The 14311-nt window shown below is 40.2% G+C and overlaps 1 protein-coding gene across 19 annotated transcripts in view; it reads left to right on the forward strand.

The window, feature by feature from the left end:
• The window catches only part of dock7 (dedicator of cytokinesis 7), a 79650-nt gene that overhangs the window by 186 nt on the left and 65153 nt on the right, over positions 1-14311 (forward strand). For all 19 annotated transcript variants that reach the window (XM_057841194.1, XM_057841199.1, XM_057841195.1 and 16 more), the window contains exons 2-6: positions 4780-4879; positions 5357-5532; positions 11153-11221; positions 11344-11473; positions 11661-11873. In XM_057841194.1, coding sequence (XP_057697177.1) covers positions 4780-4879; positions 5357-5532; positions 11153-11221; positions 11344-11473; positions 11661-11873 — 688 coding nt within the window. The remainder of the gene's footprint in view (positions 1-4779; positions 4880-5356; positions 5533-11152; positions 11222-11343; positions 11474-11660; positions 11874-14311) is intronic.

Below are 14311 nucleotides of genomic sequence, written 5' to 3' on the forward strand. Positions count from 1 at the left end.
ACAAACCGAACACTCAAGCTTTCATTTGGGTCACCGTCTGACCATAGCCGAGGCAACCCAAATGGAAAGAGGCCTAGAAGCCAACATAGCCCCGTTGCTCCCCATTAGCTTGTTAGCCGTATCGCATAAGATGCTCAGACCCACCCAGAGAGACAGCGGAATGAATTTTTCTCAAGAGACAGAGAGACAAAATCGTTTGAATGAATGCAAAGAGATTAAGAACAAGACTGGCTAGTGTCTACATTAAGCGATATATGACAATAACATGAAGACAATTCGTTAGAACAGCTAGCTGTCTTTTTTTTTTTTTTTTTTTTTTTTTTAAAGCTTATACTGTTGTTATTACCACAAAAGTGGATGTTTCATTAAGCATATTTTAAGGAGGAGGAAGAGGACAGAGCAAATACATGTAGAACAGAAGGTCTACGGTTAAATGTGTACATGCTGTTAAACAACAATGTTATTCCCGTCCTTCAGATGGATCTAAATAATCTCTTTAACAATAGACTCTATGCTGTCAGATGCCACCACCCGCTATCTATCTACTTACCGTGTTGCGTTTGCATCTTCTCCCAGAGCCTGCATGGTTTCCCCTACTGCATACTCTGTTTTCCGTTGAGATTTTCAAAACATGCATGCTAGGTTGATTGAACACTTCAAATTACCCATAAGTAGAAATGGGAGTGTGAATGGTTGTTTGTCCATAGTCAGCTGGAATAGGCTTCAGCACCCCCGTGACCCTGGAGTCACCCCATGACACCGAGAGCGTCTAGCCTAAGTAGACCTCGACAGTGGGCAGTTTTAGCCGGGATCGAACGGACACAACCCGCACTACCAACTCACCCCCATTTCATCATCAACAACAATTACAGCAAACCCTATAATTTACATTCCATACCTGCACCAGACATGCGTGCATGCATAAACTACCTGTTGTTTAGATTTTATACAAATGCATATTTTTAATCATTCTTGGCTAGAGATAGACCGATTATCGGCTGGACCGAATATCGGTGCCAATATTTGAAAATTTGTCGTATATTGGTATCTGCCTTTTTTTTTTTTTTTTTTTTTTTAAAATCTGATTGGCTATATGAGATAAAATCAAAATCGGGTCACTTTGGCTCAGATGCAGCCGCGCCGCTCTCACCTGCCTGCTGTCTCCTGCACTAGTATTCACCCCGTCCTCTGATTGGTTAAAATGGTAATGTTAAATGGATTTACACTTGTATTGCGCCGTTCCACCTTTTTAAGGGTTATGCATAGACTTCATGATGATATCATTATGAAGTCTATGGGTTAGGGCAGGGGTCGGCAACCCAAAATGTTGAAAGAGCCATATTCGACCACAAAAACAAAAAACAAATATGTCTGGAGCCGCAAAAAATGAAAAGCCCCGTGTAATCCTAATAATGAAGGCAACTCATGCTGTATATATCTAATTGCTATATTAGCCTGCTATCGAAATGACTAAGTTGGCTACAAATACATAATGAGCCTTCATGATTAAATGTTTATTTTCCCTGCAGTGCATCCTAGTTTACCTTAACTTCTTTACAATATCATTAAATTAGAAGAATGTGTCATGTTTGTCCTCCTACAGAAACCATATTAAAACAAAATATATATTTCCCTCCTCCATCTTTTTCCATTTTCAAACATTTTTGAAAAGCTCCAGGGAACACCTAGGGTAGACCTAAAGAGCCGCATGCGGCTCTAGAGCCGCGGGTTGCTGACCCCCGTGTTGGGGTTTAGGGAAGCAAATTTTTCATTTACATTTACTAGAGATAATGCTGAGCCTGAGGACTCTTGCACTTTTTGTTTTTGTTTTAAGTTAAAACAAAGTTAAATTATTTCATATATGTTGAAAGGTTATTTTATTCATTGTGAAATTCAGGGAGCTATTATCTACTTTTTATTTAACTTTATTTTACAAGAGGTTCTGCTGAGCCTGAGAACTTTTATTTTCGTGGTATGGTATTATCTTTGGGAAATTTTTCAGAGAGCTATTCATTTAACCTTTTATTCAACTTTATAAGTGATGTTTCTGAGTCTAGGAAATTCAGGCACGTCTGGAGTAGGCATGTGCCGATATGATATTCTGACGGTATGATAACCTTAAGGTTTCGCTGTGTCACGGTAATGCAGTTACAACTCTAAAGTGTGTTACTTTAAGGTATCTGGGTTTAAACAAATAAACAATTTATAACAATAAATGCAGTTCTTTATGTGAGCGTAAACCCACAGCCACAGCTCAAACTTATTACCATCAAAACAAAAATAATTGAACTATTTTCCATAAAAAGCACGTGTGTATGACTCGTATCATGTCTACACACACTCTTTCTCAACACAGACAGTTGCCAGAGAGATAAAAAAAACGTTTTACCACCGCCAGACACACTAAACACACTGGAGTTAACTCTTAGCTGGTGGGAAACATTCATGACAGTGTTTGCCAACCTTTATCATATTGGAGGTATTGCCTCCTCGGCAGCCACCCCCAGCAAACATGTTTTACATGTCAGTGCGGCCATCTGTAACTTTTCTGTAGCCAAAGTATTCCCATTCCAGCGATTTTGTTTTCTTGGATGTGGGAAAAAGTTCAGGAGTTTCACCTCCACCAGCCATCGTGTAGCACAGCTGACTCACGGACACTGAGCAACAACTGGTGGGTGAGGGTTGAGCCTTGCAGTTGCAAGCGAGGGATTACTCCATGCATTTTTGGGACATAAAAAAATAGCTAATACCTTAGGGACAGTATGACAGAAAATGTTTGCGGTTTTGAAACCTTGATGTTTTCATACCACGATATACCTTGAAACTGGTAATCGGCACATGTCTAGTCTGGAGCTTTAATTTTTATTTGTGTGATTCAATAAACATGGTTTAGACATTTCAATGAATTTCAGTGTTTGCATCATTCAATTTTCTGACGCCAATTTTTGCACTTCGGCTCGAAAAATCGGAAATATTTGGTATCGGTCATGATCAAACCATATCGGTCGATCTCGAGGCACTTTGTATTTGGATTCAAATGAAGCTTCTATTGATTTAGACGAGTTTGAGGAGTAAATTGTTTCTCCCGGTCACAGTAAATGTATAAATTGCCGGAGAGCATTTAAGCTCACTTGAATGATACATACAGTACAACACTAACCTTTTGTTTTAGCATCTGCAAAATTCAACTTTTAATGTCTCAAACACACACAACTAAATGAATGCCCAAAACATCAGGTTTTTAGTTCAAAATGGACCTAAAACATAGCACCCAAAGAATTGTTCATGATCTCAATGAGTAGTGGGTGTTGGTGTGGTAGATATAAACAGAGCTGTAAACCCAGAGTGGTTTGTACCCTGGGGGAAGGGCCACTGAACATCAAAAGTTGTTGTGAGTGACAATTTCACACTGACACAAAGAATTTCTGTCATCATGGGTGTGGTCCCATGTCAAATAACATTGCCCCCATTGAGATTAAAGTTTTACAGGAATCCCCCTGGACCTACAGAAATAAGGGATTAAAAAACTGGTAATGGGCGTGGCTCCGGTTGAGAGGGAACATGATTTTTTTTTTTTTTTTTTTTTTTTTACTCAACACTCACTCAGAGTGGGGACAGTTTCTTGGAGTGGCAGGGAATGGGAGTTAAAATCCACTCTTGTGGCCATCTAGTCCCCATCCATCGAGCAGTAGTGAACATTAGATGGTTGTCATTTTGTGATAAGATATAATATTAAAGTGACTTTCACAGGCTCTGGATCTGAAAAATGTTGATAATGCTTCAATTTTTGGGGGTGGTAATGTTCTTCTTCTGGGAGAGGTCAATATGTGTCTTTGGTCTTTGATTGTTATGCCGTACATGGAAACAAAAGTTGCATTTTAGGGCACTTTCACATTAGACCAAGAGGACCGTGGTCCGGTTGGAGAGCTACCTCGCAACAATACTTGCAAATGACTTGTTGAAAAGGTTCAGTATTCACACTGCTTACTGTTTACAGAACAAAGCGTACTATCTGAGAAAAATAACTCTGGTCTGTTTAAAAAGGACCAAACAGTGCTAGTGTGAAAGCACACTAACACATCCCTATCGATGAAGACTCCATCAACTCAATGACTAGTTTGCAAAAGCAGAGCAGACAAGAATCTCTGTAGTTAATGCCTTCGTAGATAAGACCAGGTAGGGTAATATCGACACCCCCCCCCCCACCCAGAAATTCTCGATTTTACTTTTACAATTCTTTTCTGTGACAAATTTTGTGTTTCTGTTTGTCATTTGTAGAAGTGCAACTTTTGGTTTACATTGGTTTCACACTCCAGATTGATGTTTTTGTTTTGGAAATTCAAATGCATGTGTTCATGTGACTACATTGAGTAATACTGTGTAAACAGAAACTGTGTGTTTGTTCTATTGTGACATAGTCTTTTTTGTTACACATTGGTAAAGATGTATTAAGTGAGTCTTCTTAAAATGGCAAACTAATATTAGATTTTTCTGGGATGGACATATTTAAATAATAATGTAGACTGACTTGAAACACTGATTCTGAATTTTTTTTTTGGCTTCTTCGCAATTAATTGCAAACCCTATTTTCAGTGCCTGTTAACACCAAGGCATCAATACAGCATCTCCTTTGGAAGCTTAACTGTTTTGGAGTTAGCAAGAAAAACCTATAGTTATTACAACTCTTTCCTTGTCTGTATTGAAAAATATTTAGTTAGACACATCATGGTTGAAGTTATATTGACTGACTGAAATTCATGAACTGTCTCTTCTTCACAGGACTGTGGCAGCAGAGGTCAGAAAGCAAATAGCGGGCCAGTATGGGGGATCCCCACAACTCTTTAAGAATATCAACGCTGGGGCTATAACAAGTAACACAGTACGTAGGCTTATCTACTTTTGGAAACATGTCCTTACTTGGAGACATATCTGGTGCTAATTTGCTGTTTTATACCAAATTCTTTGGAACCAGCCTGAATACTGGCTTGGGGCAATGTCTGATTTTATGAACTGTAATGCAGTTGTATAAGCAAGGAATAGTTCTCATTTACAAAAAATTTATATTTCTATAAGGAACTATGGTATCTCTGCACATACTCATTATATGTATTTTAGAAACATAAAAAAAAAAAAAAAAATCAGGCTTTATTGATTTTGGCTAATTTCCGGGTGAAATCATACACTCTTCCAGGCTCTAATGTAGTTTTGGCTGTACCTAGTGATATTTTTACGAATAATAATGCTAATTACAATTGGAATTTATATAGTGCTTTTCACAATAGTCCGATTGTCATGTGATGTACGGTTGAATGTCCTCAACTAATTCCTTCCCTCTATCTATTTGGTCACTCTCCAGGTTCCACTCACAGAGGCAGTGGAGCCAGTGGATTTTGAGGAGTACCTCATCACTCACCCTCCAATTGTGGAGTCAGGACCTCTTAGAGATCTGATTGAGTTTCCCCCAGATGACATTGAGGTCATCTACACACCCAGGGACTGTCGCACAGTAGTACAAGCTGTCCCAGAGGAAGGGTAAGGGTTTGCCAACAAGCTCGACAAGCAAAACATAGGTGATGGTAGAGGGGCTGGGAATCTAGAGCGAGACTTTATATTAGTCAGATTAAAGTGACAGGAGACAGGAGAAAAAAAGGCTTTAATAGCATTATTATGTGAATTAGAATTATATTTTGAGACGATTAGACTGTATACAACAATTTAGCAAAGCGCAGATGACTAGAAATTAGTCTTTTAATCTGCCAGGTAGCCACGCCTACCATTGTAGTGCTCTAGCATCCCCAACAGGTGGATGACGTCAGCGGGAGATCTGGCTCATCGATTTTACTATTCAGCCAAGTGAAGAGGGAATTATTCAGAACGAGGAAAACGCGACGAGGAGAGCAGCAAAATGTCATTGTTTCAGTCTCTCTACTCTAATATTTTTACAGGATATTCTTTTTATCAAAGTATTTTTCAAGAATAGCTAAATAAATGGCATGGTCATGACAAATAACAGTCTTGTGCTAAATGGAATATGAAATAATAAAAATGCATTTATTCAAGACAACATGGCAAAATTACTCCATAATGGTCAAAACTGTCGACTTCAACTTTACTGTCGCACCTCCCGAACGATATTTTATGCCACCTAAGTCGGGCTTATGTCTATTCCCTTCCCCGGCTTCAGAGAATGTAAGCAAACCAAGAGGTGTGACAGCTAGCCGACATGCTAACCCAAACCGAGTGATGTTTCAAAGTCTTCGAAGCAGAAAATCACACATATCTAGCCCGGATCATTTCACATGACGACTGGGTTGTCGATTGTCTTCGCCGATCGGCAACCAGCCATGCGGCGAACAAGTTAGAGCTCGTCGTTCCCCTGCTGAGGGCAGAGGTCTCGTTTGCGGGAAAGCAGCTGGACAATGACAGCCGGACAAACCGGCAGACGTCGGAGGAGAGCGTATTTGCCAAATGGTTAACACAAATACGGCAAAATAATGCTTTACTACACGGCGAAGTCGTAAGCAGGGAGAGATTCATAGGAGGGGGGCTGCAGTTGTTATGCAGCTTACATGACAATATGTGTATGAGGAGAGCTTTTTACATGCCTATCCATGATCAAACGTAAGTAGTCCTTTATTTAAAGAAAGTTTGTAGAGTTTGAAGAGCGCAATAAGCCGAGTATATTGGTCTCCTGGCAGGGGGATGTGCGAAAAGCCGCCGGTCGTCGGCCGAGGGAACAAGGAGCATGTCAGCCACAAAATGCAAGCCACCTACATATTAAAATGATCCCAGTATTTGACATAATACAAAAACACGATGTTTACTCACTTCCTCGTAAGTCCCATGGTCCCACAGTAGTAGGGCTTGTTTTGGCCAATATCCACCGGTGAATGGGAAACTTTTGAAACCCCAAAAAGGCGCACACTCCTCTCCCTCGTACAGCAAGATTTTTTTGCAGCCGTTTGGCTGGCGTGATGCGAAAAATAAACGAATTAATCTGCAAAATCAGCTGAATCCTTAGTCCTTCTCATACAACAGTACAGCTGTATAATGAAGAGGACTCCTTCTCCCGTACACGTCACAGCGCCCTCTTCCTCAATGAAAGACCGAAGCCAGAAGTCTGTCATTTTCGTAGCGCGGGATTCAAAAAATTGAATAAATATATCGATCGGTTCTTCACACATCCAAGTGGTCCATTTCATTCAGGAGCAATGTTCCCTCTAAGCTGCGCGCGTGCGCAATCGCGCACTGCTGGCACCTACTCTGCGCACAAGAAATTCAATGCTGCGCACAAAAAAAAAAAATCAACAGAAACGTATGTTGTAACTCGGTGAGTGACAGGTGTCCAGCTAATGATACGATAAGGTTCACTTCCGCTACGCAGCCAATCATAGCATTGACATTGCTTGTGTATTGCCCAGCCTACACGCGCAAGGTTAGCAAGCTGACAACAGTGCGTAAGTGCGGCGGAGTTGAGAGACGTAAAGGCCAACCCCTTATCATGGCGAAACGAACGGGCAGCGACACATCCACTCACCAAGCCAAAGTATAAAAGAAATGCGATCCATATAAGAAGGAGTGGCTGTCGGAGCATGTGCAAATAGACGAACAAGCGGTGAAACTGAAGCCAAAGTACCAAGTGAGTTTTCAGAGGGAAAAATGTGGACTGAATGGAAGTTGGACTACCTCAAGCGTCATATTCAGCAGAAAAGTCATTTGAAAGCTGTTGAAAATTACATAGACTCAAGATGCGATAGGGGATTGGTACATTATTGCGGGAGAATGCAAAAGACCGACAGAAGAGAAACGAGCTGTCCCACAAAACAAAATCTGACCCAGAGCAAGTTGAAGTTCTCATTGACAATATTTTACTCACCATCGAAATGAATGCGTCAATGGTGTCAGTTCAACAAATCCGCAATCACATGGCAAAGTATGTGAGTATACCAGAAAGCTGGCGAAGTCAAAACTATGCCTTTGAATTTGTAAACTCAATCAATGATATAGTGGAGAACGAGACTATGTGCAGTGTTAAAAATGCACCCTGGCATACACTGATAGTAGATGAGAGCACTGACATATCAGTACACCAAATGCAAGTCCTATATATTAAGACGTGAAAAATAAGGTACAATTTAAGTCAGATTGGTGTGTATTCCAGTGACATTTATTAAGATATTTTAATTATGGATATTAATCATTAAATGCTCTTACTACTGGATAATTTACGGGCAGTAGAAATGCTAATAGGCATGAAAAGGCATGATACTGGTCTGTGGCCGCTATGTACCGTATTTTTCGGACTATAAATCGCAGTTTTTTTCTTAGTTTGGCAGAGGGTGCGTCTTATTTTCTGGAGCGACTTATATGTGAACTTATTCACACATTATTATGTCATTGTTGCTAGTTAGCATGTTCTTTATGCTATAGTTATCTGAATAACTCTAAATAGCTATGTTACATTGACATACCAGGCATGTTCTCAGTTCGTTGTTTATGAGTCATGTAATGTTATCATGCCGTACACTTATTCAGGCTGTTGTTCTCTATTGTATTTTTATTCTAAATTGCCTTTCAAAATGACATGTCTGTTTTTGGTAGTGGATTATACCAAATAAATTTCCCCCCAAAATGCAACTTATACGCCGGTGCGACATATATGTTTTTACCTTTTCATTGTGCATTTTTTGGCTGGTGCGACTTATAGTCCAAAAAATACGGTACACATCTGATGTTGCTTACCGTGGGCCGCAGTGTGCTCAGGGAGATTGTGTGTTTGCTCAGACACATGAAAAATTAGAGGGAACATTGTTCAGGAGCATAAAATACCGCGTGCATTATGAAATAAACATGGTTTTTCGTGTCACATGCACTTTAAAGAATATAATAATAAATGCAATTATTTTTCATGGATGAGTGGATGAGATGATGAATTGATGAGAGAAGAGCCCCATCTCCACATTTGTAGCATATAGTTGGGTAGGGTTTCAAGCTGGTCTATCATTTTGAAATTAGTTTTGAAGTCCAGGTGTCTTGGACATTATCCTTGGTGTTGCATTCAGAGATCATGTAATTAGATTAAATGATTCAACTCACCAAAACACTTGTCTCCCAAAGCACTTATGCAGTTAATCGGTGCATTTCAGTGGGGTTTGCGCCAGTCAATCTGTCTCCAAGTGTCACATTTTTGGCTAAAACGCAAAAGTTCTGTTATATCTGAGGGAAAATACTCTGATCCTCTTTGTGGTTGAGCCCGAAACTAGAGAACTTTGGGCGGCCACAAGATAAGGGCAAGGCACCTGGAGCCTCTGCCAACAACATGTTGTCTTGACGAGTCATCTCGAGGTCCCAGTAAATCTTAATGTCAAAAGTCATATACTGTACTGTAAACAAGTACATTTATATGAGTGTTCTACACAGACTCCCAACTAAGGGCTAACACATGTCTATTTCGCTATGTAAAACTAAAAATTATCGCACTTGGTTAAAAGATTAGACTTTTATAAATGTGTACAATACCTCATTATGCAGGCGTCAAAACAATGGGTAAATTGACGGTAAATGTTCATAAAAAACCTACAGTTTCTACTTTCTACCCATTCACAGCTCCCTGTTAAAGGGTATGTCAACCCCTGGGGAAATGTTAATATTCCATCATTTATCCATAAACGCATGCCTTTTGTATTCATATCATGCCACTTCGTGTAATTACACACAAGAAAATGAGAGAAATTTGTATCGATTGTCAAGCTAAAACGACCGGCACCCGAGATCTGGCAGATTGTGTGTGTGACGTCATTACAAGTGAAGAGAGTGCCACCGGCCACTAGGGGGGCAGCGCCTGTCTGCATCAATATAATTCCTTCTAGTTTTGAGCTGTTTATGCTGTTGCATTGTGTTCGTCCTGCTCTGCACATATTCCAGGTTCCCTCACGAAGAAACACCCCTCGTTGTCAATAAAAGAGAATTCAGAATTGACAGTGAGGGGTGTTTCTTCAACAAGAAAAAGGGTCAGTGCTTTAATACTGAATGGCGGCGATGATGGCAGACGATTTCGTTTCTAGTTCCAGCGACGAATCCGACGTAGAAGGACGTAACAAATGTTCATCTAATGGTGACGAGGAGAGTAACGAAGCTTTAATTGGTGTTTTAGGTTACCAATTTGAGCCCAAACGAACGCAAATGCAGCTTAATGAAACGGTCATTGAGGGGAGCAATGACAGCGATGAAACATCGGATATGATATGTTTTTTATTCTAGAAGAGTACTCACTCTGGCCATTTCCAGCTTAGCAACTACCCTCCTTTGCTTTGCCTCATCAGTGGCAGTCTTCGTCCTCTTTCTTCGTGTCTTGGGACATTTAGGTGGCTGTGCGTGTATGGTGGGCACCCCATCTGCTTTGAGCAGCAATCTTTTAGCAAAACCCGATTTCACTTGTCCATAGTTTGAGAAGCTTTCAGGTGGAAAATGCGCACCACACAAAACCGTGCCGGAGGTTGGGTCTGGAAAATTAGCCCTCTTTGCGCGGACAAACTTTACCCATTGTCTGCGTAGTCCAGCTCTTTTTTTCACGTTCAGGAACTCATGGATACTATATTCCGATAAATAGCTATTAGTACACCACATAGCACAGCAGTTTTGAACCATTTTAGTGATGTTTTGGTCAAACAAACCCAAACGCTACTCTCTCGTCGATAAAAAACAATGGCACCTGGCTCCGCCTCGACTTTCATTCACTTGTAGCGATGTCGCCGCCCCATTCGGCTGTTTCTGGAACACTTTCGGAAATGTTCGTCATTTTCGATCTATTTTCGATAATTCTCATTAATGTGATTGATTTTTTGGTAACTTTATCAATATTTGTTATCTTGGCACATAACAGTTCTATTGATGTCTCACACTCCCTTTGCGTTTTCATACCCTTTAATCTCTGCCATTTTGAAAAAGGTTGTCTCATTTTGGAAGCTCTGCTATCATAATAAATTCCCATTTGTCCAGTAGAAAATTTAACTTGATGTGGCGTTGACTTGCAGTTTTCAACCCGGCAAGTATTATTTAGCAGAATTATGACACCGCAAGAAGGCAGCATACAGTAAGTGGAGACTGGTTACTTTAAAATAAAAATCTTTCTACTGTACTTTTCTGCTTTTAGAGACACCGACCATCATGTGAGAGACTGTGTCAGATCTTATACAGAGGACTGGGCCATAGTCAACAGAAAGTAAGACTTTTTTTGTTGTTATAATCACCAAAAATACACCTTCTTTTTAAAGAAACCAGCTACACTGAACACAAATGAATGGTTTTCACAGCTTTGTGTACCAAATGGCGTTTTACTTTCAGATACCACAAACTTGGCACAGGTTTTAACCCTAATTCATTGGATAAGCAGAAGGAGCGTCAAAAGGGCTTGCCAAAACAAGTGTTTGAGGCTGATGAATTACCGGACAGCGGTAGCTACCAAGACGATCAGGTACCCATTTGGGCCTTAAAAGTGTTTTTTATTTAACATTCCAACTACCGGTACTCAATGTGGTTTGCTGCAAGATCTCAAAAGTGGTATTCTATCAAGTAGAGTCCGGTGAATATCACTGTAATATACTCACCCATACTGTATATCTTATTGTTGACATTATTCATAAGAATTGGTTGTGTCATAGGATGACCTCAAGCGGCGGTCGATGTCCATTGATGACACTCCTCGGGGTAGCTGGGCTTGCAGCATATTTGACTTGAAAAATTCCCTCCCTGACTCTCTCCTCCCGCATCTCCTTGATCGTTCCCCCAATGAGGAAATTGATAGACACAATGAGGATCAACGCAAAACCAACCGCCATCGGGAACTCTTTGCTCTGCACCCAGCTCTTGATGAGGTCTAGTATACATTGTACTCCTTTGTATCTTTGTATAGCAATATTTTTGTATGAAGGCATTTTTCTTCCTGAAGGAGTTGGATTTGCGGGGAGTGGGAAATTGTTCTGAGGGGGTCATGGGAATTGAGGCAGAGAGAGCACCATATTGTAGTGGCCTGCTAGTAACGATGCAATGATACAGTTAAGTCAGGGTTTGGTACGATTTTCCATACGAGGGACACGATTTTCGGTTCGATTCAATACATTTAATGCCCTGAAACAAAAAATACAAGTGTTATTATTTATTTTTTTATACTAGTATGTTTTTTTATTTTGCTGACGAGCAAAAACAACAATGCCATCATATAAAAATGCATTTTAGTGCATAATATTTATGTGCTTATGTGTTACTGATCTGAAGAAATTTGTATAAAAGTGCTGAGAACAATCTTACTGTTTGTAACGTGTGGCGGGACACACTGTTGATTGCTACAGCTCTCTTGGCAGCTAAGTTTACCACACGGGCAAAACATCCTATTTGTGGTCTGAGTCCATCTACTGTATGTCATGTACTGAATTAACAATATTTGCAGCATTATCTATAGTCACTGGTATGGATTGATTTGGCCTGCTTAACTTCCATTCAGTCATGGCGGTTTTTAATTCATCGATGCAGTATATGGACTACGTGTCCCATGATTAGGGATGGGAATTGATAGGATTTTTACGATTCCGATTCCATTATCGATATTGCTTAACAATTCGATTCTTTATCGATTCTCTTATCGATTCTAATTTGGGGAAAAAGAAGAACAAACGTTTTGATTGGCATCAAGTTTGTTTAATCAGAAGTCACAACCTTACAAACTCACAACGAGATCAAAAGAAGCCCAAAGCCTCAATGTTAACTGTGGCAATAAGTGGCAAATACACAAGAATGTGTAACATTTTACCGAAACATTTATCTAATAGAAATAAAAAATATTGGTATATATTGGCAGATAGGTTGTTGTTCTGCCTTTGGCAATATGTGTTAAAGCAGGGGTCCCCAAACTTTTTCCTGTGAGGGCTACATAACTTTTCCCTTCTCGGATGAGGGGTCAGTTTGTAACAGAAAAAGTGTGACGATTGCAGAAGTGCATAAATGTAAAAAATTATTGTTTTTCAGAAAGCCACAATCAAATAACCCTTTCTGGATTCTTCACGGAATGAAAGTAAATAAAATAAAAATAATAATATAATATAATAATAACAACAATAATAATTAATAATAATAATAAATAATAAAAACACTATTAATTAAATAAATAATAACCAAATAACCCTCTCTGAATTCTTCAAGGAAAAGGCCAGGAAATAAATAACACGATTGAGAAAAAAAAAAAATTCAAAATGGCCGGACCAAATGTGGAGGCAGGCTGTATTTGGGCCGTGGGCCGCAGTTTGGGGACTGCTGAGTTAACGTGTATTATTTACCATTACATTGAAATGCATGCCTTTTAGTTTTTGTGGCGCTTACACGCTCAAGTTGGGGCGCCCTTGCGCTTCCTCACGCGAACAAGAACGCGCTCACGTGAAGAAGAGCGCGCTTACACCCGAAGAAGAAATGCCGCATCCAAGCGAGTGAGCGAGTTAGTGAGAGAGGGAAACACCTCTACGAGCCTACGTTCTTTGTTAATGTTAATATCTACAGAGGCAACGCCTGTATGTATCATCTTTTGTGTTGTTGTTGTTGTTGTGTTTCCACTCGCGATTGGACACTTAAATCCAGTTGTGTAGTGGTTTGAACGATGTGCTAATGCTAGCGAACGCATGCTAACCATTTGTTATTACTGTTATTAGCAGCTAATCATCGCTGATTTACGTTGATGCAAACCTGTTTGTTATTGGGGACGAAATTGATTTGTTTCATTTCTATTCTTAGTTTCACTCATCAAGTGATGGTTGAATAAAGTCAGCAAATTATACCAACGTCTTCTGCATCGTCATTTGGGAGTTTAGCTAGCTGTATAGCCAGGACTGAGCCTTAGCCTCTCTGTGAGGACAGCGCAGTCGTATTCCCTCCCGATGCAGTTATCTCCACCTTGCAATGACTGCAAGTCGCTTTGTCGTCATTTTTCCTCGTGAAGTGAAGACACACTTTCGAGCGTTTGAACCTACGTGCTGTCCTTGTTATGTTTATGGCTGCAATGCTCGTGCTTACCCGTCGTAACCTTTCATTTTCACACTCTTTCCTGGTAGTGTAGTCAAACTTTGGAGCGAGTGGTTCTTGGCGCCATGCTAGTTTGATGCGTCTGGACAACAAGACACGTCACGACGCAAGACGCGTCTTTAGGAATCGTTAAAGGGATTGTTAAGGCTTTTTTCATTGTGATGTCGAGGCCTCGAAACACTCGCAACCGGTTCCGAATTGGAATCGGATTTCGATTCCCATCCCTACCCATGATCATCCTGGGCTC

The sequence above is a fragment of the Corythoichthys intestinalis genome, chromosome 7 (genome assembly GCF_030265065.1).
Source record: "Corythoichthys intestinalis isolate RoL2023-P3 chromosome 7, ASM3026506v1, whole genome shotgun sequence".
In the NCBI taxonomy this organism is placed as follows: Eukaryota; Metazoa; Chordata; class Actinopteri; order Syngnathiformes; family Syngnathidae; genus Corythoichthys; species Corythoichthys intestinalis.